Below are 25,931 nucleotides of genomic sequence, written 5' to 3'. Positions count from 1 at the left end.
GGGTATAGCGCACACGCACACGCACATGCACATGCACACGCACATGAACACACACACATGCACTGGGTGGATTGATGGAGAAAATGTGCAACGGAATACACATTTTAGCTAGCTTACACCACCTAGGATAAAGCTCTCTGCTGTACCCTTCTCTTTGTGTGTTTTATTGCCGATTCTGCTGTTTATATTACTGTACTGCATTTTACATTTTACATTTTAGTCATTTAGCAGACGCTCTTATCCAGAGCGACTTACAGGAGCAATTAGGGTTAAGTGCCTTGCTCAAGGGCACATTAACGTCATTTAGCAGACGCTCTTAGCCAGAGCGACTCACAGATTGGTGCGTTCACCCTATAGCCAGTGGGATAACCACTTTACAAATTGGGGGGGGGGGGGTTAGAAGGATTACTTTATCCTATCCCAGGTATTCCTTAAAGAGGTGGGGTTTCAAATGTCTCCGGAAGGTGGTGAGTGACTCCGCTGTCCTGGCGTCGTGAGGGAGCTTGTTCCACCATTGGGGTGCCAGAGCAGCGAACAGTTTTGACTGGGCTGAGCGGGAGCTATGCTTCCGCAGAGGAAGGGAGCCAGCAGGCCAGAGGTGGATGAACGCAATGCCCTCGTTTGGGTGTAGGGACTGATCAGAGCCTGAAGGTACAGAGGTGCCGTTCCCCTCACTGCTCCATAGGCAAGCACCATGGTCTTGTAGCGGATGCGAGCTTCAACTGGAAGCCAGTGGAGTGTGCGGAGGAGGGGGTGACGTGAGAGAACTTGGGAAGGTTGAACACCAGACGGGCTGCGGCATTCTGGATGAGTTGTAGGGGTTTAATGGCACAGGCAGGAGGCCAGCCAACAGCGAGTTGCAGTAGTCCAGACGGGAGATGACAAGTGCCTGGATTAGGACCTGTGCCGCTTCCTGTGTAAGGCAGGGTCGTACTCTCCGAATGTTGTAGAGCATGAACCTGCAGGAGCGGGTCACCGCCTTGATGTTGGCGGAGAACGACAGGGTGTTGTCCAGGGTCACGCCTAGGCTCTTCGCACTCTGGGAGGAGGACACAGCGGAGTTGTCAACCGTGATGGCGAGATCATGGAACGGGCAGTCCTTCCCCGGGAGGAAGAGCAGCTCCGTCTTGCCAGGGTTCAGCTTGAGGTGGTGATCCGTCATCCATACTGATATGTCTGCCAGACATGCAGAGATGCGATTCGCCACCTGGTTATCAGAAGGGGGAAAGGAGAAGATTAGTTGTGTATCGTCAGCGTAGCAATGATAGGAAAGGCCATGTGAGGATATGACAGAGCCAAGTGACTTGGTGTATAGGGAGAAAAGGAGAGGGCCTAGAACTGAGCCCTGGGGGACACCAGTGGTGAGAGCACGTGGTGCGGAGACAGCTTCTCGCCACGCCACTTGGTAGGAGCGACCGGTCAGGTAGGACGCAATCCAGGAGTGAGCCGCGCCGGAGATGCCCAGCTCGGAGAGGGTGGAGAGGAGGATCTGATGGTTCACAGTATCAAAGGCAGCAGACAGGTCTAGAAGGACAAGAGCAGAGGAGAGAGAGTTAGCTTTAGCAGTGCGGAGAGTCTCCGTGACACAGAGAAGAGCAGTCTCAGTTGAATGACCAGTCCTGAAACCTGATTGGTTTGGATCAAGAAGGTCATTCTGAGAGAGATAGCAAGAGAGTTGGCTAAAGACGGCACGCTCAATAGTTTTGGAAAGAAAAGAAAGAAGGGATACTGGTCTGTAGTTGTTGACATCAGTGGGGTCGAGTGTTGGTTTTTTGAGAAGGGGAGCAACTCTCGCTCTCTTGAAGACGGAAGGGACATGGCCAGCGGTCAAGGATGAGTTGATCAGCGAGGTGAGGTAGGGGAGAAGGTCACCGGAGATGGTCTGGAGAAGGGAGGAGGGGATGGGGTCAAGCGGGCAGGTTGTTGGGCGGCCTGCAGTCACAAGTCGCAGGATTTTATCTGGAGAGAGAGGGGAGAAAGAAGTCAAAGCATAGGGTAGGGCAGTGTGAGCAGGACCAGCAGTGTCATTAGACTTAACAAACGAGGATCGGATGTCGTCAGCCTTCTTTTCAAAGTGGTTGACGAAGTCATCCACAGAGAGAGAGGAGGGGGGAGGATTCAGGAGGGAGGAAAATGTGGCAAAAGAGCTTCCCTAGGGTTAGAGGCAGATGCTTGGAATTTAGAGTGGTAGAAGGTGGCCTTAGCAGCAGAAACAGATGAAGAAAATGTAGAGAGGAGGGAGTGAAAAGATGCCAGGTCGGCAGGGAGTTTAGTTTTCTTCCATTTCCGCTCCGCTGCCCGGAGCTCTGTTCTGTGAGCTCGCAATGAGTCATCAAGCCACGGAGCTGGAGGGGAGGACCGAGCCGGCCGGGAGGATAGGGGACACAGAGAGTCAAAGGATGCAGAAAGGGAGGAGAGGAGGGTTGAGGAGGCAGAATCAGGAGATTGGAGGGAGAAGGATTGAGCAGAGGGAAGAGATGATAGGATGGAAGAGGAGAGAGTAGTGGGAGAGAGAGAGCGAAGGTTGCGGCGGCGCATTACCATCTGTGTAGGGGCAGAGTGAGTAGTGTGGGAGGAGAGCGAGAGAGAAAAGGAAACAAAGTAGTGGTCGGAGACATGGAGGGGAGTTGCAGTGAGATTAGTAGAGGAGCAGCATCTAGTGAAGATGAGGTCAAGCGTATTGCCTGCCTTGTGAGTAGGGGGGACGGTGAGAGGGTGAGGTCAAAAGAGGAGAGGAGTGGAAAGAAGGAGGCAGAGAGAAATGAGTCAAATGTGGACATAGGGAGGTTGAAATCCCCCAAAACTGTGAGGGGTGAGCCATCCTCAGGGAAGGAACTTATCAAGACGTCAAGCTCATTGATGAACTCTCCAAGGGAACCTGGAGGGCGATAGATGACAAGGATATTAAGCTTAAAAGGGCTAGTGACTGTGACAGCATGGAATTCAAATGAGGAGATAGACAGATGGGTTAGGGGAAAAATTGAGAATGTCCACTTGGGAGAGATGAGGATTCCTGTACCACCACCCCTCTGACCAGATGCTCTCGGGGTATGCGAGAACACATGGTCAGACGAGGAGAGAGCAGTAGGAGTAGCAGTGTTTTCAGTGGTGATCCATGTTTCCGTCAGCGCCAGGAAGTCGAGGGACTGGAGGTTGGCATAGGCTGGGATGAAGTCAGCTTTGTTGGCAGCAGAACGGCAGTTCCAGAGGCTGCCTGCGACCTGGAACTCCACGTGGGTGGTGCGTGCAGGGACCACCAGGTTAGAGAGGCAGCAGCCACGCGGTGTGGTGCGTTTGTGTAGCCTGTGCAGAGAGGAGAGAACAGGGATAGGCAGAGGCATAGTTGACAGGCTGTAGCAAATGGCTACAAAAATGCAGAGGAGATCGGAATGAAATGAGCTAAGCATCTGGGAGAGGAGAGAGCAGGGCCTCCCTCACCAAAAACTTCTACCTCAGAAACTAAAATTGTTTCACTGAACCACCCGAACAAAAACTCTCCCAACTTCCACCTTTAGAAATCAGAATTGTTGTGAACCACAGCGGTTCAATGTTTAAAGGAATAGACTCAACCCACTTTATTCAGCTAGCTAACTATGACACCATAGCTAACTAGCAAGCTAGCATCCAATAACAATAACACACCGTTTAGCACCAACACTTGGTCACAACAAACCACCAATAGTGTGATAACACACTAAACAGATCATTCGTGTCTGTGTCAAGTTCCTTTCATGACGCAGCAATGATTAGACGTTGGCTAGCTAGGACAAGTATATTGTATTTAGCTACTACCATACAGTTAGCTGGTCGTGTTGGGTAGCTAGCAATGGCCACTGTGTTGACTTTGTTTGAAGAACGGCTAGCTAGCTAGCTTCGTGCTACACCCGGCACACAATGGCTATTGTGTTGACTCTGACTCTGTTCGAAAAAACGGCTAGGTAGCTCGCTTCGTGCTACAGCCGGCACGGCCGAAGACACTGCCAAGACACTGCCAAGACACATATTGTAGTTAGCTACTACAGTACAGTTAGCTGGTCGTGTTGGGTAGCTAGCAATGGCCACTGTGTTGACTTTGTTTGAAGAACGGCTAGCTAGCTAGCTTCGTGCTACACCCGGCACACAATGGCTACTGTGTTGACTCTGACTCTGTTCGAAAAACGGCTAGTTAGCTCGCTTCGTGCTACAGCCGGCACGGCCGAAGACACTGCCAAGACACAGTAACTACCCACAACAACCCACGATGCCTAGCTATGACGCCGTAGCTAACTAGCAAGCTAGCATCCATTAACACACAATTTAGCACCAATACTTGGTTACAACAAACTGCCAAGAGTGTGTTAGCACACTAAACAGATAATTCAAGTCCGTGTCTAGTTCCTTTCATAACGCATAACGCAGCAAAAAATTAAACGTTGGCTAGCAGCACATTAACATTGGAAACAGCTCTCCAGCGTTGCTAATCGTTACCAGTAGCTACCCGCTAGCTAGCTAGCCTCGTGCTTCGATACTAACCTACAATTACCTACGGAAACCTACAATAACAACAATACTAACCTATAATAAATACAATACCTAACTACAGCTAACTACCTACCTACGATCTAATACATGGTTAAGCTTTACTCAACACCATATGAGAAGCTTACCTCCTGCTTACCTCCAGCTAGAGAAAATACTTTTTTTCCCTCACTGTATATCTTTTTAAAAAGTAATGGGCCCTGGTCAAAAGTAGTGCACTATTGGAGACGCAGCCATACTGTAGCAGTGCCATATCCCCGATACTGCAAAGCAATGAAGTATATTAACATTGTTGTTTTACAGAGATGTTTGTATACTTATATTTTTAAAGTATTTGTTTTGGGCTTTGGATGTACAGTGAGGGAAAAAAGTATTTGATCCCCTGCTGATTTTGTACGTTTGCCCACTGACAAAGAAATGATCAGTCTATCATTTTAATGGTAGGTTTATTTGAACAGTGAGAGACAGAATAACAACAAAAAAATCCAGAAAAACACATGTCAAAAATGTTATAAATTGATTTGCATTTTAATGAGGGAAATAAGTATTTGACCCCCTCTCAATCAGAAAGATTTCTGGCTCCCAGGTGTCTTTTATACAGGTAACGAGCTGAGATTAGGAGCACACTCTTAAAGGGAGTGCTCCTAATCTCAGTTTGTTACCTGTTTAAAAGACACCTGTCCACAGAAGCAATCAATCAATCAGATTCCAAACTCTCCACCATGGCCAAGACCAAAGAGCTCTCCAAGGATGTCAGGGACTGCCACTAGAGTTCCTGGTTCGAATCCAGGCTCTGTTGTAGCTGAGAGACCCATGGGGCAGCGCACAATTGTCCCAGCGCCGTCCAGGGTAGGGGAGGGAATGGCCGGCAGGGATGTAGCTCAGTTGGTAGAGCATGGCGTTTGCAACGCTAGGGTTGTGGGTTCGATTCCCATGGGGGGACAATATGAAAAATAAAAAAATAATGTATGCGCTCACTTACTGTGAAAGTGTTGTGGTCAGATGAGACCAAAATCGAGCTCTTTTCCATCAACTCAACTCGCAGTGTTTGGAGGAGGAGGAATGCTGCCTATGACCCCAAGAACACCATCCCCACCGTCAAACATGGAGGTGGAAACATTATGCTTTGGGGGTGTTTTTCTGCTAAGGGGACAGGACAACTTCACCGCATCAAAGGGACGATGGACGGGGCCATGTACCGTCAAATCTTGGGTGAGAACCTCCTTCCCTCAGCCAGGGCATTGAAAATGGGTCGTGGATGGGTATTCCAGCATGACAATGACCCAAAACAGACGGCCAAGGCAACAAAGGAGTGGCTCAAGAAGAAGCACATTAAGGTCCTGGAGTGGCCTAGCCAGTCTCCAGACCTTAATCCCATAGAAAATCTGTGGAGGGAGCTGAAGGTTCGAGTTGCCAAACGTCAGCCTCAAAACCTTAATGACTTGGAGAAGATCTGCAAAGAGGAGTGGGACAAAATCCCTCCTGAGATGTGTGCAAACTGGTGGCCAACTACAAGAAACGTCTGACCTCTGTGATTGCCAACAAGGGTTTTGTCACCAAGTACTAAGTCATGTTTTGCAGAGGGGTCAAATACTTGTTTCCCTCATTAAAATGCAAATCAATTTATAACATTTTTGACATGCGTTTTTCTTGATGTTTTGGTTGTTATTCTGTCTCTCACTGTTCAAATAAACCTACCATTAAAATTATAGACTGATCATGTCTTTGTCAGTGGGCAAACGTACAAAATCAGCAGGGGATCAAATACTTTTTTCCCTCACTGTAGCCTACACTGTTTTTTTATTTTTTTAAATTTTTTTTAAACCTTTATTTAACTAGGCATGTCAGTTAAGAACAAATTCTTATTTACAATGACGGCCTACACCGGCCAAACCAGGACGACGCTGGGCCAATTGTGTGCCGCCCTATAGTGTTGTTGTGTGATGAAGGATGTGTAATGTTTGAACAGGTGTCTGTATGCACTGACCATGTACTTGTGACTATTAACCAACCTGAATATCTTGCTTTTCATTAAATATATTCTACCACAAGATGCCTCCTATTTGACAACATGATACGTTTGGCCATAAACCTTACACTGATCCTAAAATATCTTATTTATAAGGAATATAGTGGTAGGTAGGTAAAAAGTAGTCGGTTTAATTTTCTTTTGAACGTTCAAGCCGTCATCATGCACAGATTTCCTTCGAGTTGGTTACCTCAAGGTTGTGCTACAGAGCAGGATATTTCTCTGGGGCAGACACTGCGCAAAGACCTTAGCTAAGATTGTTAGCTTGTATCTATTAGTGGTCCATAAACAATGTCTCTAATGTTCATTTAGTTATTTTATTGTACTATTGTTATTCTGCTGCCTCCACATTTGTGCCATGAGCTGTTTTTCACACACGCGCACGCTCACACACATGCACGTGTGTGAGCGTTGTCTTGCCACCGTGTGTGTGAGCGTGGTCTTAACACAGTGTCTGTTTGAGCTTGGTCTTAACACGGTGTCTGAGTGAGGGTCGTCTTGTCACCGCGTGTTTGAGCGTGGTCTTAACACGGTGTCTGAGTGAGGGTCGTCTTGTCACCGCGTGTTTGAGCGTGGTCTTAACACGGTGTCTGTGTGAGGGAGGTTTTGCCACTGTGTGTGTGAATATAGCATATTACTTTTTTATTTTATTACTTTATTATTTAATTTCTTAAAGTCATAATCTCATCTCTCAGGCAGTAGCAGCCAGACAACCATCGACCAATTGTTAAGTTGCGTCAATTCAAATCTGGTATTAGGAACAAAAGAGGTCAATACACGTCTTCTAAAATAGACTAGTATTTTAATTAATGCAAAACACTTCAATGGTAAATATGATGTTTGTTTATATATGGGTCCACTGAAATACCACGCAGGGCACTCAGAGAACTGATCCATTGTTCTAAGTTCTTCTCCAAATACTCTGACAGAGATAGTTCCCGCTCCCTGCTGGCCAATCAGAGTAGAGACTGAGCGTGGTTTAGACTTACTCAGCCTATCGTTGGCGCACAGGCTGGTCCCAGCCCCTTGGCGCTTCACTGTTGCCAGGTGTTTAGTTGTTTTGCAACTTCAGACATAGTCTGTTCCTCTCCACTGTAGCAGAACACATGTCCTTGAGCGCGGTTTAACAAAGAGGCACTGTGTATGTGTCTGTGAGAATCACAAGTCTGTCTCACCCTACTCCCTAACATTCCTCCCATGAATCACAGCTTGTTATGTTAAACAATTTATATCAGTACAGTACAAACCTATTATGTTTAATCATTAATGCATTCTTTCTAAGCTAGGCATCACATCTAGTTATAAGAAAATAGATCCCCCCACACAATCTAACATTATATCGGTGCTCTTGGCTAGCGAAAAGGGTAGCCAGTGATCATTGGGTTGCAACAGCTGCCCATGCTGCAGAGCTGTCTGATGAAATCAATATTTGAGTAGTTCTTCAAAGTAGTGAAGGCATACTTTCAAGACTGCTACAACTATCAATCCACTAGAGCTACCTCACGAACTGTCTCTATCCCTCTCGTCATTGTGTTGTTTACATTCCTCTCTCATGCTGTGTGCGGTGCTGGGAAGAATAGGCGCAATGGATTCTGGTCATTGTAGTTCATTTCCACGTTTTCTGCGCTGAACTAGGTTGAATATTTTCATTTTACATTTACATTTTAGTCATTTAGCAGACGCTCTTATCCAGAGCGACTTACAGTTAGTGAGTGCATACATTTTTCATACTACTACACATATGAAAGACTGAACCACACAGGCCAGTACCATATCCTACACATGGAGAGGAACCTAAAGGCACATGCAGTACCTAACCAATACTACTCATTTCGACAGACAGGGCAGGTGTGGACCAGTGCTGCCTTGGCTGCAGTCTTCTAGTCGCAGCTGCTCCCTTAGCAGCCGCCAGCTTGGCATCAGTCAACAAGTTCAACTTCAACTTGAGTGTGACATGTTTGGGCTGGTACAACTAGCTAGCAGGCTGTAAAATAACGAAATGAGGCTCCGATAAGTCATTTTCCAATTGCTTATTTGTGAAATATGTCCAACAACAATCGAATGGATTTACAGGATGGCAACATGTCGCAAGTTTGGAGAAAATAACGAGATGACTTGCCTAACAGTGGCCTGGACATTTGTGATATGTTAACGTTAATCACCAAAGACAAGTGTGTAAGATGGACTGCAGGAATTAGTTAGCTGCTGACTTTCGAGATGTGCTACTAGCTGTACATGTAAATATATGACCAAAAAGCACTGTAAGTTATCTACACCTACATATCAACATGGACATCAAGCCCTAGAAATAAGTTGTTAATATTTGCATGCTCTGTCATCACTTTTTAAGGTAAATTCACCTGCACATACATTTGAATGGCTAACCACACATAAACAGAGCTGATCATGTCACTAGCAAAGCAGGCACAAACGTGGTTCCCAACTCATGTCCAAGCCACTGTTCTCCAAGCAACTGACCTACAAGCTAAGGGTAAGCATGGCACCAACGACGCCTACGCTATCATCCAGCTGGGCAAAGAGAAGTACTCAACATCTGTGGCAGAGAAAACACTCAACCCAGTGTGGAGAGAAGAAGCCTCCTTTGAACTGCCTGGTCTGCTTCTGGAGGGCAATCCAGAAATCTACGAACTATGCCTTATTGTGATGCACAGGTCCCTGGTGGGGATGGATAAATTCCTGGGCCAGAGTACCATCAATCTCAATGAGATTTTTGATAACAAAGAGCGAAGGAAAACTGACTGGTACTCCTTGGACTCCAGGCCAGGGAAGAAGAGGAAGGAGAGAGGGAAGATCCAGGTCGGCATCCAGTTCGTGAGGAACAACATGACGGCCAGCATGTTTGACCTCTCCATAAAGGACAAGCCCCGCTCGCCCTTCACCAAACTCAAGGACAAGATGAAGGGCCGCAAGCACGACGGTGGTTTCTCCGACACCTCCTCAGCCATCCTGCCCCGCTCCGCCATGTGTGACTCGGAGACCCTTCGCCGGCCCAGTGCTCCGGACCAACAGCCCCAGCCAGAGCCCAAGGTCAAGAGACCCTTACTGGCCGGCTCCCATACGCTCTCTGCAGCCCACTCCATGTCCGACCTCATTGGCACCCACTTCCGCCCCCAAGCTGGACTCTATGAACTCCATCGGGCAGCTGGAGAAAGGGAGTGGTGCTGCCCTCACAGGCGCTCCCAGGGCGAGGTGCCAGGCTACCAGGACAACGAGGCGCACAGTGACCCCTTTTACTGATATCAGCGACAGCCTGCCGCAGAAGTACGCCACCCTCCCACGCAACCGCAACCCTTTGGAGGGGGAGAAGGGCCAGCTGTGGGACCGAGGGGAGAAGAAGGAGAAGAAGGAGAAGGTCAGCCTGCTGGAACGTGTGACCGGGAAGAAGGAGGGACGCAAGACCCACAACGGGGGTGTTCGGGCAGCTCTGGAGACCTGCGCACAACCAACCCCTTCAGCAGCGACTCTCAGGGCGACACCCAACCAACCAACCCCTTCCTCTCACACTACAAAGCAAGTGATAAAAATCCCACCACTAATGAAGACATCCGAAAGGCAAGCGAGAACCACGGCAAGAAACATGAGACAAAGCAGATGAGCGTGGCTTCCCTATAGCAACCTATCTTTCGATGAGGTGGTGCATGGGCTCATCAAGCAGAAGGAGGTGGTGAAAAAGAAGGACGCGCATATCCGTGAACTGGAAGACTACATTGATAACCTGCTGGTGCGCGTTATGGAGGAGACGCCGAGCATCCTACGGACACCCTACGAGCCCAAGAGGAAAGCGGGGAAAATCTCCAAAAAGAAGTAGGGTCCAAAAGATAGGGTCTTGTTACAGTGATGTCCCATCCTAGCCATTTAAAAATGTATTGTGGGTATAGAGCAAAAAAAATGAAGAGAAGGGGATTGACCCCCTTTATATCATCATTTTGATTTGATTTCTTTACAAACACTGTATTGATGCAGCTTATACAGTTTTATATGTTTGGTATGCTTTGATTTGAGTTTACACCAGTTTCCCCAACAGAAAATGATTGGGGAGTGAAGTACTATACCCGACTACATAAATATCTGACATTTGACTTGCATTTTAGCTAACCCCATGGCTGTCCCATAATGATAGATAGACTAACCTCTGAATCAGTTGCTGTAGAGTGATCCGCTCCTGCCTGACCGTTTTCCCAAGGTGGACACGTTTTCACAATAGTGTATACAATAGACCTGTGCACTTTCGCACACATATAACATGGGAAAAACACCGACAGCTTCTGAAGCGATTGTGTGTACATGGAACCACCATCAAGCTCGATTTGCATTTCAACACTAAGGCCATACAAATGTAATTAAATGTTTAACGGATGCCCCTCTTCACTTCTCTTAAATTTATTAATTTTTTAAACGTAAGATCAAGTCGTACTGAAAAATGGCATGTTTAGATTAAAAAAAATAAAAAAAGTCCTCAAAATTCCAAAATGAGATGATGCACAACTTCCTGTCGGATTATTGCTGAACTATGCCTATTTTTGCCCCCATTAGGCTAAAATCACTTGATTAGTTCGCTAGGTGTTGAACTATGGTCTCCCGAGTGGCGCAGTGGTCTAAGGCACTAGCTGTGCCACTAGAGATCCTGGTTCGAGTCCAGGCTCTGTCGCAGCCGGCAGCGACCGGAGACCCATGGGCGGTGCACAATTGGTCCAGCGTCGTCCAAGGTAGGGGAGGGTTTGGCTGGCAGGGATGTGGGATGTTTCCCACGGGGGGCCAGTATGAAAAAAAAATATATATATATATATTTAAAAAAATACATGCATTAACTGTAAGTCGCTCTGGATAAGAGCGTCTGCTAAATGACTAAAATGTAAAAAACATGTATTATATAGCAATACCATCAAAATGAATCCCCCTCCCCAAAAGAAAATTGTACCCATAGTACAGAATAATCTCTTAAATGGGTGGACATCTCAAATCTGAATGGCAGGAGTGTATAAGCTTTTGTTCCTGCCCAGCTCATACCTGATTACAAATCTTAGCCTATAACCGTGACTCGTTAAGTTAATTATTTAAGCCAGGTGTTAGAGCTGGAATGGGACAACACCCTTCATACACACTCCAGCTCTTCAGGACTTCCTGCAATGACTGTAACAGACCAAAGCAAGTGAATAGTGTTCCAGGTTGAAACAGCTTACCTAGTTGAGAGGTGATAAGACTCAGGCACACCCATTGGTTCTTTGCCTCATTTTCCTATTGAAAACTATTTATATTTTTATTTATTTTTATTTCACCTTTATTTAACCAGGTAAGCCAGTTGAGAACAGGTTCTCATTTACAACTGCGACCTGGCCAAGATAAAGCAAAGTAGTGCAATAAAAACAACACAGAGTTACATATGGGGTAAAAAACATAAAGTCAAAAATACAACAGAAAATATATATACAGTGTGTGCAAATGTAGCAAGTTATGGAGGTAAGGCAATAAATAGGCTATAGTGCAGAATAATTACAATAGTATTAACACTGGAATGCTAGATGTGCAAGAGATTATGTGCAAATAGAGATACTGGGGTGCAAAAGAGCAAAATAAATAACAATATGGGGATGAGGTAGTTGGGTGGGCTAATTTCAGATGGGCTGTGTACAGGTGCAGTGATCGGTAAGGTGCTCTGACAACTGATGCTTAAAGTTATTGAGGGAGATAAGAGTCTCCAGCTTCAGAGATTTTTGCAATTCGTTCCAGTCATTGGCAGCAGAGAACTGGAAGGAATGGCGGCCAAAGGAGGTGTTGGCTTTGGGAATGACCAGTGAGATAAACCTGCTGGAGCGCAGACTACGGGTGGGTGCTGCTATGGTGACCAATGAGCTAAGATAAGGCGGGGATTTGCCTAGCAGTGATTTATAGATGGCCTGGAGCCAGTGGGTTTGACGACGAACATGTAGTGAGGACCAGCCAACAAGAGCGTACAGGTCACAGTGGTGGGTAGTGTATGGGGCTTTGGAGACAAAACGGATGGCACTGTGATAGACTACATCCAATTTGCTGAGTAGAGTGTTGGAGGCTATTTTGTAAATGACATCGCCGAAGTCAAGGATCGGTAGGATAGTCAGTTTTACGAGGGCATGTTTGGCAGCATGAGTGAAGGAGGCTTTGTTGCGAAATAGGAAGCCGATTCTAGATTTAACTTTGGATTGGAGATTCTTTATGTGAGTCTGGAAGTTGAGTTTACAGTCTAACCAGACACCTAGGTATTTGTAGTTGTCCACATACTCTAGGTCAGACCCGTCGAGAGTGGTGATTCTAGTCGGGTGGGCGGGTGCCAGCAGCGTTCGATTGAAAAGCATGCATTTAGTTTTACTAGTGTTTAAGAGCAGTTGGAGGCTACTGAAGGATTGTTGTATGGCATTGAAGCTCGTTTGGAGGTTTGTTAACACAGTGTCCAATGAAGGGCCAGATGTATACAAAATGATGTCGTCTGCGTAGAGGTGGATCTGAGAGTCACCAGCAGCAAGAGCGACATCATTGATATACACGGAGAAAAGTGTCGGCCCAAGAATTGAACCCTGTGGCACCCCCATAGAGACTGCCATAGGTCCAGACAACAGGCCCTCCGATTTGACACACTGAACTCTATCTGAGAAGTAGTTGGTGAACCAGGCGAGGCAGTCATTTGAGAAACCAAGGCTATTTAGTCTGCCAATAAGAATGCGGTGGTTGACAGAGTCGAAAGCCTTGGCCAGGTCGATGAAGACGGCTGCACAGTACTGTCTATTATCAATCGCGGTTATAATATCGTTTAGGACCTTGAGCGTGGCTGAAGTGCACCCGTGACCAGCTCGGAAACCGGATTGCATAGCGGAGAAGGTACGGTGGTATTCGAAATGGTCGGTGATCTGTTTGTTAACTTGGCTTTCAAATACTTTCGAAAGGCAGGGCAGGATGGATATAGGTCTGTAGCAGTTTGGATCTAGAGTGTCACCCCCTTTGAAGAGGGGGATGACCGCGGCAGCTTTCCAATCTCTGGGGATCTCAGACGTTATGAAAGAGAGGTTGAACAGACTAGTAATAGGGGTTGCGACAATTTCGGCGGCTAGTTTTAGAAAGAAAGGGTCCAGATTGTCTAGCCCAGCTGATTTGTAGGGGTCCAGATTTTGCAGCGCTTTCAAAACATCAGCTGTCTGAATTTGTGTGAAGGAGAAGCGGGTGGGGCATGGGCAAGTTGCAGCAGAGGGTGCAGAGTTGGTGGCCGGGTTAGTGGTAGCCAGATGGAAAGCATGGCCAGCTGTAGCAAAATGCTTGTTGAAATTCTCGATTATTGTAGATTTATCGGTGGTGATAGTGTTTCCTAGCCTCAGTGCAGTGGGCAGCTGGGAGGAAGTGCTCTTATTCTCTAGAGAAACGGCGCAAAAAAATTACAAACTAAATGGAATTCAAGTAATTGAACCGGCGTCTGTCAATTAGTTGTTTAATAATTCATTAAGCGCTCAGCACGAGAAAACAGTTAGCAAGGCATCAGTATCACATCACACTGAGAAAACAGACTTTACCCCAGGCAGCAAAACAGGGCGCAGCATCACAATATACTTGGGCCAAGGCTCCTGAGACATAACATCTGGGGTGTATTCAGTGAGGTGAAACATTCAGAACCATAGCATTAGAATACAGGATCTCTATGTTCAGAACATTGCGGATAGAAATGTAATTTGTATTTGTATTTATTAAGGATCCAAATTAGCTGCTGCCAAGGGAGCAGCTACTCTTCCTGGGGTCCTGCAACATTAAGGCAGTTATATACAGTACAAAATATTACATGACATATCTACCACATATCTACAATACAAAATCCATGTGTACGTGTGTGTAGAGTGCGTGTGATATCAAATCAAATCCAATGTTATTTGTCACATGCGCCGAATACAACAGGTGTAGTAGACCTTACAGTGAAATGCTTACTTACAAGGCCTTAACCAACAATTCAGTTTTAAGAAAAATAAGTGTTAAGTAAAAAATAAATAAGTTTAAAAAAACAACAACACTTTTTTAAATTAAAATAAATAAATAAATACAATTAACAAATAATTAAAGAGCATCAGTAAAATAACAGTAGCGAGACTATATATAATGTGTCTGTGCCTGTGTGTCTCTACTGCTAGCATTAGTTACCTGATGTGGAATAGAGTTCCATGTAGCCATGGCTTTATGTAGTACTGTGCGCCTCCCATAGTCTGCACTGGACTTTGGGATTGTGAAGAGACCTCTGGTGGCATGTCTGTAATTGAATTCTGATTGACTGAATATCATATCTGTTCTATAGTGAACGAAAATATAAACGCAACATGTAAAGTGTTGGTCCCATTTTTCATGATTTGAAATAAAAGATCACAGAAATGTTCCATATTCACAAAAAGTTTATTTCTCTCAAATTTTGTCCACAAATGTGTTTACATCCCTGTTAGTGAGCATTTTTCCTTTGCCAAGATAATCCATCCACCTGACAGGTGTGGCATATCAAGAAGCTGATGAAACAGCATGATCATTACACAGGTGCACCTTGTGCTGGGGACAATAAAAGGCCACAAATGTGCAGTTTTGTCACGGCAGTGGCATGGCAACTGTGCTTGAATCCGAAAGTGCAGCAAGTGAAGTGTGTGATAATGAATGGAAAATATCCCAGGAGTGGTCAGTACACGTCGCCTGACCCGTATGGTAAATGGAAGGAAGGAGAAAAGCCAGTCGATATTATTGTCGTTTGAGGAGACTCTACCTGAATATGTGAAGCTTGGATATGTGAGGTATGTCATGAGAGCATTTGTGTCCAAACCATTACAGAAGTATGATATTGAGGAATCTGTGAATGGAAAGTGTTGCAACTATGGTGGGTATCATACTCCGGACTTCCTTGAGTGCCCTGTTAGGGTGAAGGAGGTCGAGGTGTCAAGGATCAGGGCTGCGCAGCGGATCTCCTATGTGGAGGCGGTGAAGAGAGTCTAAGGGGCAAGAGGCAACAGTGTTGAAGATATGGCTGTGGATGCATTGCAACCAGTTGCTAGTGTTTTAAGTCCATCGGGTGATCTGGATACACTCATTGTGAAGAAGGTGGATTTTGTGGCATTTATAGCCACAGTGATTAATTGTACAGCACAAGTGTCTAAGAAGTCCAAGAAGATGGATATCATTATATCTGCTGCTGATAAGTTTTTGGGGCTCCAAGACTTCACGGCAGAAGCACTACAAGGACTATTGTCGCTAGGAAATGTCCCGCCCTCTGCCACTTCTGAGCCTGTGTTGGGACCTGATTAGAATTAGTTTATTATTACAGAAAAGCAGGTTGATTTTGTTTAGTTAATTTCTTTTTTGGTAGTTTGTATGATATTTTCTTTATTTATTTTCCTTTTTGGGATCCTTGTTATCCACCTGCACAGTAGGTGGCGGAATGCACATCCAATTGTTGCCAACGCCATTATACCATAGAAGAAGAAGGTTCAAGACAAACTGTTGCACACTGTTATCGCTGCCAGGAATCTCCACCAGAGCTGTTGCTAGAGAATTGAATGTTAATTTCTCTACCATAAACTGCTTCCAACGTCGTTTTAGAAAATTTGGCAGTACGTCCAACCGGCCTCACAACTGCAGGCCATGTGTAACCACACCAGCCCAGGAACTCCACATCCAGCTTCTTCACCGGCGGGATGGTCTGAGACCAGTCACCCGGACAGCTGATAAAACTGTGGGTTTGCACAACCGAAGAATGTCTGCACAAACTGTCAGAAACCGTCTCAGGGAAGCTAATCTGCATGCTCGTTGTCCTCACCAGGGTCTTGACCTGACTGCAGTTTGGCGTTGTAACTGACTTCAGTGGGAAAATGCTCACCTTCGATGGCCACTGGCACGCTGGAGAAGTGTGTTTTTCATGGATGAATCCCGGTTTCAACTGGTCTGGGCAGATGGCAGACAGTGTGTATGGAGTCGTGTGGGCGAGCGGTTTGCTGATGTTAGCAAACCATTCTCTTGAGTAGGTTCTTGTGAGGACGAGAGTGTGGAGAACGTATAAAACATTGCATTTGATAAGCGTTCGCACTCCCCCTTCTGTATTACCTCACGCTGCACATCCCCATTCACTGAATCTTCTTCTAGCCAGGACAATGGCAACAATAGAAACAAAACAATATATCACAAAGCAAACGTTTTACTTCACAATTATCAGCTAGCTCTATGTGAATCATAATAATCTAGCTAGCCAGATAGTTAAACAGGCAAAAATGACCTAAAACTAATGTTATACAAGATAGATGTACATTTTTCATGGGTAGCTAGCTACCAATTCTACGTAGCTAGCTTGCTAGCCAGTTAGCCCTATTGATTTACTATGGATTTACACATTCTCTGAACTTTCTTCCAGCCAGGACAATGGCAATAGAGGCCAAACAAGATATACACAAAGCAAACGTTTTACTTCACAATTATCAGCTAGCTCTATGTGAATCATAATAATGTAGCTAACCAGATAGTTGAACAGGCAAAAATGACCTAAAACTAATGGTCTTTGTGGTTAGCTAACAATTCTTCATGGATATCTGGCTAGCCAGTTAACCCTATTGACTTGCTATGGGTTTGCGATTTACACACACTACAGTGGGTATTGTAGACAGGTAAACATGGCAAAATTAACACAGCATGTATTTATAAACATATCAAGATAAAATATTGCAGTCAGGCAACATATGAGATGCGAATATGCAACATTTCATTCCAAAGTCGGAGTGTATTTTCTCTCGCATCAGCTCAAATAATGGCCGCCATTGACTTCAAGAAATGTAGCAAAAATTTTTACATGGTTGCATCATATTTCTGAGCATTCTTTCCGTTGAAGCTTGCATGCTTCAAAATACAGTTGAAGTCGGAAGTTTACATACACTTAGGTTGGAGTCATTAAAACTCGTTTTTCAACCACTCCGCAAATTTCTTGTTAACAAACTATAGTGTTGGCAAGTCGGTTAGGACATCTACTTTGTGCATGACACAAGTAATTTTTCCAATAATTGTTTACAGACAGATTATTTCACTTATAATTCACTGTATCACAATTCCAGTGGGTCAGAAGTTTACATATGTAACCGGTGTGAAATGGCTAGCTAGCTAGCGGTGCGCGCTAGTAGCATTTCAATCGGTGACGTCACTCGCTGTCCTCTGGTCTGATGAAAAAAAAAAAAACAGAACTGTTTGGCCATAAGGACCATCATTATGTTTGGAGGAAAAGGGGGTAGGCTTGCAAGCCGAAGAACACCATCCCAACCGTGAAGCACGGGGGTGGCTGCATCCTGCTGTGGGACTGGTGCACTTAACAAAATAGATGGCATCATGAGGAAGGAAAATTATGTGGATATATTGAAGCAACATCTCAAGACATCAGTCAGGAAGTTAAAATTTGGTCGCAAATGGGTCTTCCAAATGGACAGTGACCCCAAGCATACTTCAAAAGTTGTGGCAAAATGGCTTAAGGACAACAAAGTCAAGGTATTGGAGTGGCCATCACAAAGCCCTGACCTCAATCCTATAGAAAATGTGTGGGCAGAACTGAAAAAGCGTGTGCGAGCAAGGAGGCGTACAAACCTGACTCAGTTACACCAGCTCTGTCAGGAGGAATCGGCCAAAATTCACCCAACTTATTGTGGGAAGCTTGTTGAAGGCTACCTGAAACGTTTGACCCAAGTTAAACAATTGAAAGGCAATGCTACCAAATACTCATTGAGTGTATGTAAACTTCTAACCCACTGGGAATGTGATGAAAGAAATTAAAGCTGAAATAAATCATTCTCTCTACTATTATTCTGACATTTCACATTCTTAAAATAAAGTGGTGATCCTAACTGACCTAAGAATTTGAATTTTTACTAGGATTAAATGTCAGGAATTGTGAAAAACTGAGTTTAAATGTATTTGGCTAAGGTGTTGTCAAAGGCTGAGGTGTATGTGGTGTGGGAGTCAGGCGCAGGACACCGAAGCTAAGTCCAACAAAGTTTACTGGTGAAACTACAAGGCAAAGACACAGTAAACGGCCTCAAGACAGAGGCGAGCTATACGCAAACAATGCGTAAAACAATAAACAACGAAACAGATACAAAACACGCAGCACTACGGACAGGCGAAAAACAACACACAACCTAACCAATACAACACAGGCAACTTATAGAACACGTAATCAGACACAAACGGACACAGGTGTGACAGACAGACAAAAGCAATCACACATAGAAACATTCAACGGTGGCAGCTAGTACTCCGGTGACGACGAACGCCGAAGCCTGCCCGAACTAGGAGGAGGAGCAGCCTCGGCAGAATCCGTGACAGTACCCCCCCTTGACGCGCGGCTCCAGCCGTGCGCCGACCCCGGCCTCGGGGACGGCCAGGAGGATGCGGACCCGGGCGCGTGGGATGCCCATGGTGGAACTCCGTCAGGAGGGATGGATCTAGGATGTCCCTCCTAGGCACCCAGCACCGTTCCTCCAGACCGTACCCCTCCCACTCCACGAGATACTGGAGACCACTCATCCGGCGCCTCGAGTCCAAGATGGTCCGGACCCTGTACGCCGGGGCCCCCTCGATGTCCAAAGGGGGCGGAGGGGTCTCTCCTATCTCATGTTCTTGGAGTGGGCCAGCTACCACCGGCCTGAGAAGAGACACATGGAACGAGGGGTTAACATTATTGTACTCAATAGGCAGTTGTAACCTGTAACACACCTCGTTCAATCTTCTCAGGACTTTAAAGGGCCCCACAAACCGCCGACCCAGCTTCCGGCAGGGCAGGCGGAGGGGCAGGTTTCGAGTTGAGAGCCAGACTCGATCTCCCGGTGCGTACACCGGTCCCTCACTGCGGTGGCGATCGGCGCTCGCCTTTTGTCGACGGATGGCCCGCTGCAGATGGACATGGGCAGCGTCCCACGTCTCCTCCGAGCGCCGAATCCACTCATCCACCGCAGGGGCCTCGATCTGGCTCTCGTGCCAAGGTGCCAGGACCGGCTGATACCCTAAAACACACTGGAAAGGTGTTAAATTGGTGGAGGAGTGGCGGAGAGAGTTCTGGGCCATCTCTGCCCAGGGGATATACCTAGACCACTCCTCCGGCCGGCCCTGGCAATAGGACCTCAGAAACCTACCCACATCCTGGTTGACTCGTTCAACCTGCCCATTGCTCTCTGGGTGGTACCCCGAGGTAAGGCTCACCGAGACCCCCAAGCGTTCCATGAACGCCCCCCAGACTCTGGAGGTGAACTGGGGACCTCGGTCAGACACAATATCCTCGGGGACCCCATAGTGCCGGAACACGTGGGTAAATAGGGCCTCAGCGGTCTGTAGGGCAGTAGGGAGACCCGGCATTGGGAGGAGACGACAGGCCTTAGAAAACCGATCCACAACGACCAAAATGGTGGTATTCCCCTGGGAGGGGGGTAGGTCGGTCACAAAATCCACCGAGAGGTGGGACCATGGTCGTTGTGGAACGGGCAGGGGATGTAACTTTCCCCTGGGCAAATGTCTAGGTGCCTTACACTGGGCGCACACCGAGCAGGAGGAGACATAAACCCTCACACCCTTAGCTAACGTTGGCCACCAGTATTTCATGCTAAGGCAGTGCACTGTCCGGCCAATACCTGGATGTCCAGAGGAGGGTGATGTATGAGCCCAATAGATAAGGTGATCACGAACCTCGAGCGGAACGTACGTCCGCCCCACAGGACACTCGGGGGGAGTAGGGTCGGTACGCAGTGCCCGCTCGATCTCCGCATCGACCTCCCACACCACCGGAGCCACCAGACAAGACTCCGGCAGTATGGGAGTAGGTTCAATGGACCTCTCCTCTGTGTCATACCGCCGGGACAGGGCGTCTGCCTTACCGTTCTGGGACCCTGGGATGTATGTGATCTTAAAAACAAACCGGGTCAGGAACATGTTCCACCTAGCCTGACGAGGGTTCAATCTCCTAGCTGCCCGGATGTACTCCAGGTTACGGTGGTCAGTCAGAATGAGGAAAGGGTGTTGAGCCCCCTCAAGCCAATGCCTCCACACCTTTAGGGCCTGGACTACAGCTAACAGCTCCCTGTCCCCTACGTCATAATTACGCTCCGCCGAGCTGAGCTTCTTAGAATAGAACGCACAGGGGCGGAGCTTAGGTGGCGTGCCGGACCGTTGAGACAGGACTGCCCCAATACCGGCCTCGGACGCGTCTACCTCTACTTGGAATGGTAAAGAGGGATCCGGATGCGCCAGCACCGGAGCCGAGGTGAACAGGTTTTTCAGTTTGACAAATGCCCTGTCCGCCTCAGCTGACCACTGCAAGCGAACCGGACCCCCCTTTAACAGGGACGTAATGGGAGCTGCAACCTGTCCAAAGCCCCCGGATAAACCTCCGGTAGTAATTAGCAAAACCCAAAAACTGCTGCACCTCTTTTACAGTGGTTGGAGTTTGCCAATTACGCACGGCCGACACACGGTCAACCTCTATCTTCACACCAGACGCGGACAACCGATAACCCAAAAAGGAGACGGACTCCTGGAAGAACAAGCATTTCTCTGCCTTGGCATACAAGTCATGCTCCAACAGTCTCCTCAACACTCGGCGCACCAGGGCTACATGCTCGGCTCGTGTAGAAGAGTACACTAGGATGTCGTCGATGTATACTACCACACCCTGCCCATGCATGTCCCGGAAAATCTCGTCAACAAAGGATTGGAAGACTGAAGGAGCATTCATTAACCCGTATGGCATGACGAGATACTCGTAATGACCCGAGGTGGTGCTAAATGCTGTTTTCCATTCATCCCCCCTCCCTAATGCGCACCAGATTGTACGCGCTCCTGAGATCCAACTTTGTGAAGAACCGCGCTCCGCGTAATGATTCCGTCATAGTCGCAATCAGTGGAAGAGGGTAACTGTACTTAACTGTGATCTGATTGAGACTACGGTAATCAATACACGGGCGCAAACCCCCGTCCTTCTTCTTCACAAAAAAGAAACTTGAGGAAACCGGGGAAGTGGAGGACCGTATGTATCCCTGTGCCAAGGACTCGGCTATGTAAGTCTCCATAGCCGCAGTCTCCTCTTGAGACAGGGGATACACACGGCTCCGCGGAAGTGCCGCTCCTGTTTGGAGATCTATCGCACAATCCCCCTGTCTATGAGGTGGTAGCCGTGTTGCCCTCGTTTTGCTGAACACAAGTGCTAAATCCTCATATTCAGGGGGAATGCGCATTGCGGGCACTTGGTTCGGACTCTCTACCGAGGTCGCCCCTAAGGAAACACCTAGACATCTCCCTACACACTGGGCAGACCACTCCATAAGAGCCCTCTGTTGCCATGCAATGGTAGGATCATGGGCGCTTAACCAGGGAAGCCCCAGCACCACGGGATACGCAGGAGAGTCAAACAGATAAAACTGAATGATCTCCTCATGACCCCCCTGCGTCGTCATCTTAAGTGGTGCTGTGACTTCTCTGATCAACCCCGACCCCAACGGCCGGCTGTCTAGGGCATGAACAGGAAAGGGGGCTTCTACCGGCCGAAGGGGAATTCCTAACCTATAACAAAATGCACGATCAACAAAATTCCCAGCTGCGCCTGAATCTACTAGCGCCTTATGCTGGGAATGAGGTGCCACCTGTGGAAATCTCACAGGTATACACATGTGACCAACAGAGAGCCCTGGGTAAGTGGGGCGCCTACTCACCTGGAATGACTCCCCAGTGCGTGACCTGTTGTCCCCTCTCCCAGGAGACCCTCCCCAGCACCTGGCCGCGGTGTGTCCTCCACGGCCACAGTTGGTGCAGGGGATGGCCCCCCTCGGGTTCTCTCTCCTCCTCTCTCTAGCGCCAGCACCTCCGAGCTCCATGGGAATCGGCTCGGAGGTGCTGGAGGGTGGAATGGACAACCCCCACTCGGGACGTCCGCGGGTAGCCAGCAGGGTGTCGAGACAGATGGAGATGTCCACCAACTGGTCGAAGGATAGGCTGGTGTCCCTGCAGGCCAGCTCACGACGAACGTCCTCTCGTAGGCTACACCGGTAATGGTCGATGAGGGCCCTCTCATTCCACCCCGCATCCGCCGCTAGAGTCCGGAACTCCAGGGCGAACTCCTGTGCGCTCCTCTTCCCCTGTCGGAGGTGGAACAGACGCTCCCCCGCCGCCTTCCCCTCAGGTGGATGATCGAAGACAGTCCTGAAGCGGCGGGAGAACTCTGCGTAGGTGATGGTAGCGGCGTCTATTCCCCTCCATTCGGCGTTGGCCCACTCCAACGCCTTGCCGGATAGACAGGAGATGAGGGCGGAGACGCTCTCGTATCCCGAGGGCGCTGGGTGTATGGTGGCCAGGTAGAGTTCCACCTGCAGGAGGAACCCCTGACACCCGGCTGCAGAACCATCATATGCCCTCGGGAGCGAGAGCCGAATGCCACTGGGTCCCGGTGCTGAGAGAGGAGGACTGGCCGTTGGTGACGGGATGGTGTGAGAAGGCGTGGGCACCTCTCCCGTAACCAACCGGCGCAGAGTGTTGGACACCTCGTTCATGGCGGCCCCAAGTTGCCGGATCATGGTGTCTTGGTCGCTGATCCGATCCTCCAGCGACTTGGGTGCCGCCACTGCTCCTGCTGACTCCATACTGGTGTGTTGTTCTGTCAAAGGCTGAGGTGTATGTGGTGTGGGAGTCAGGCGCAGGACACCGAAGCTAAGTCCAACAAAGTTTACTGGTGAAACTACAAGGCAAAGACACAGTAAACAGCCTCAAGAAAAACAGAGGCGAGCTATACGCAAACAATGCGTAAAACAATAAACAACGAAACAGATACAAAACACGCAGCACTACGGACAGGCGAAAAACAACACACAACCTAATCAATACAACACAGGCAACTTATAGAACACGTAATCAGACACAAACGGACACAGGTGTGACAGACAGACAAAAGCAATCACACATAGAAACATTCAACGGTGGCAGCTAGTACTCCGGGGACGACGAACGCCGAAGCCTGCCCGAACTAGGAGGAGGAGCAGCCTCGGCAGAATCCGTGACAGGTGTATGTAAACTTCCGACTTTAACTGTATGTACAAACGGAGTACGCATTCGAGAAATGCCCTCCGGGCTCCGTTTCACATACTTTGATTTGGACTCATCCTTCGACCTTCCCGTGCTCCAATTTACGTGCTCAGGCAGGGTAGTATGCATTTTGAGAAACACCCCTTGTCACTGAGAATATGTTCCTCATTTGAAACAGGTGGCACAACACACATATCTTCTGACATGCTCCTCTTAGTGAAATTTCACAGTTCCTCATTTCACTTTCATGTTTAAAATAAACTGGTAGTGTTGTTGTCGAGAACTCACACACACTCACACACAGACTCACGTTAACACACACACAAAGACTCACGAAGATATTCACATACATGTACACACACACACATATCGTTCAATAATCTACATGGCAAAGTATGATGACAGTATGCAATGTGATGAAATGTTTCCAATCTACACCATTATTATTTTCAAAATTCTTCAAGCTCTGTCAAATTAGTTGTTGATCATTGCTAGACAACAATTTTCAGGGCTTACCATTTTCAGGACATCTACTTTGTGCATGACACAAGTAATTTTTCCAATAATTGTTTACAGACAGATTATTTCACTTATAATTCACTGTATCACAATTCCAGTGGGTCAGAAGTTTACATATGTAACCGGTGTGAAATGGCTAGCTAGCTAGCGGTGCGCGCTAGTAGCATTTCAATCGGTGACGTCACTCGCTGTCCTCTGGTCTGATGAAAAAAAAAAACAGAACTGTTTGGCCATAAGGACCATCATTATGTTTGGAGGAAAAGGGGGTAGGCTTGCAAGCCGAAGAACACCATCCCAACCGTGAAGCACGGGGGTGGCAGCATCATGCTGTGGGACTGGTGCACTTCACAAAATAGATGGCATCATGAGGAAGGATATATTGAAGCAACATCTCAAGACATCAGTCAGGAAGTTAAAATTTGGTCGCAAATGGGTCTTCCAAATGGACAGTGACCCCAAGCATACTTCAAAAGTTGTGGCAAAATGGCTTAAGGACAACAAAGTCAAGGTATTGGAGTGGCCATCACAAAGCCCTGACCTCAATCCTATAGAAAATGTGTGGGCAGAACTGAAAAAGCGTGTGCGGGCAAGGAGGCGTACAAACCTGACTCAGTTACACCAGCTCTTTCAGGAGGAATCGGCCAAAATTCACCCAACTTATTGTGGGAAGCTTGTTGAAGGCTACCTGAAACGTTTGACCCAAGTTAAACAATTGAAAGGCAATGCTACCAAATACTCATTGAGTGTATGTAAACTTCTAACCCACTGGGAATGTGATGAAAGAAATTAAAGCTGAAATAAATCATTCTCTCTACTATTATTCTGACATTTCACATTCTTAAAATAAAGTGGTGATCCTAACTGACCTAAGAATTTGAATTTTTACTAGGATTAAATGTCAGGAATTGTGAAAAACTGAGTTTAAATGTATTTGGCTAAGGTGTATGTAAACTTCCGACTTTAACACATACATGTACACACACACATATCGTTCAATAATCTACATGGCAAAGTATGATGACAGTATGCAATGTGATGAAATGTTTCCAATCCACACCATTATTATTTTCAAAATTCTTCAAGCTCTGTCAAATTAGTTGTTGATCATTGCTAGACAACAATTTTTAGGGCTTACCATACGGCCTCATGGTGAAATCCCTAAGCGGTTTCCTTCCTCTCCGGCAACTGAGTTAGGAAGGACGCCTGTATCTTTGTAGTGATTGGGTGTATTGATACACCATCCGAAGTGTAATTAATAACTTCACCCTGCTCAAAGGGATATTCAATGTCCGTTTTTTTTACCCATCTACCAATAGGTGCCCTTCTTTGCAAGCCATTGGAAAACCTCCCTGGTCTTTGTGGTTGAATCTGTGTTTGAAATTCACTGCTCGACTGAGGGACCTTACATATAATTCATTGTATATGTGGAGTACAGAGATGAGGTAGTCATTCAAAAATCATATTAAACACTATTATTGCACACTGAGTGAGTCCATGTAATGTATTATGTGACTTATTAAGCAAATGTTTACTCCTGAACTTATTTAGGCTTCCTTAACAAAGAAGTTGAATACTTATTGACTCAAGACATTTCAGTTTAGAAAAACATAATTCCACTTTGACATTATAGGGTAGTACAGTGCCTTTGTAAAGTATTCAGACCCCTTGACTTTTTCCACAGTTTGTTACGTTACAGCCTTATTCAAAAAAATTATTTTTTTATCCCCCTCATCAATCTACACACAATAGCCCGTAATGACAAAGCAAAAACAGGTTC

General features: G+C 46.9%; 1 protein-coding gene across 1 annotated transcript; it reads left to right on the top strand.

Annotated features, from left to right (window-relative positions):
- The first annotated feature begins 8,448 nt into the window (after positions 1 to 8,448).
- LOC121536199 (rab11 family-interacting protein 2) lies at positions 8,449 to 11,085 on the top strand. Its single transcript, XM_045206445.1, is given in 4 exon segments — positions 8,449 to 9,669; positions 9,671 to 9,980; positions 9,983 to 10,134; positions 10,172 to 11,085. Coding segments are annotated over 4 exon segments (1,383 nt in total). The 5' UTR covers positions 8,449 to 8,953; the 3' UTR covers positions 10,377 to 11,085.
- The last annotated feature ends 14,846 nt before the right edge of the window (positions 11,086 to 25,931 follow it).

This window comes from Coregonus clupeaformis, chromosome 23, assembly GCF_020615455.1.
Source record: "Coregonus clupeaformis isolate EN_2021a chromosome 23, ASM2061545v1, whole genome shotgun sequence".
In the NCBI taxonomy this organism is placed as follows: domain Eukaryota; kingdom Metazoa; phylum Chordata; class Actinopteri; order Salmoniformes; family Salmonidae; genus Coregonus; species Coregonus clupeaformis.
Note: the sequence above shows the minus strand (reverse complement) of the source record. Positions and strands in the feature narration are given on the sequence as shown.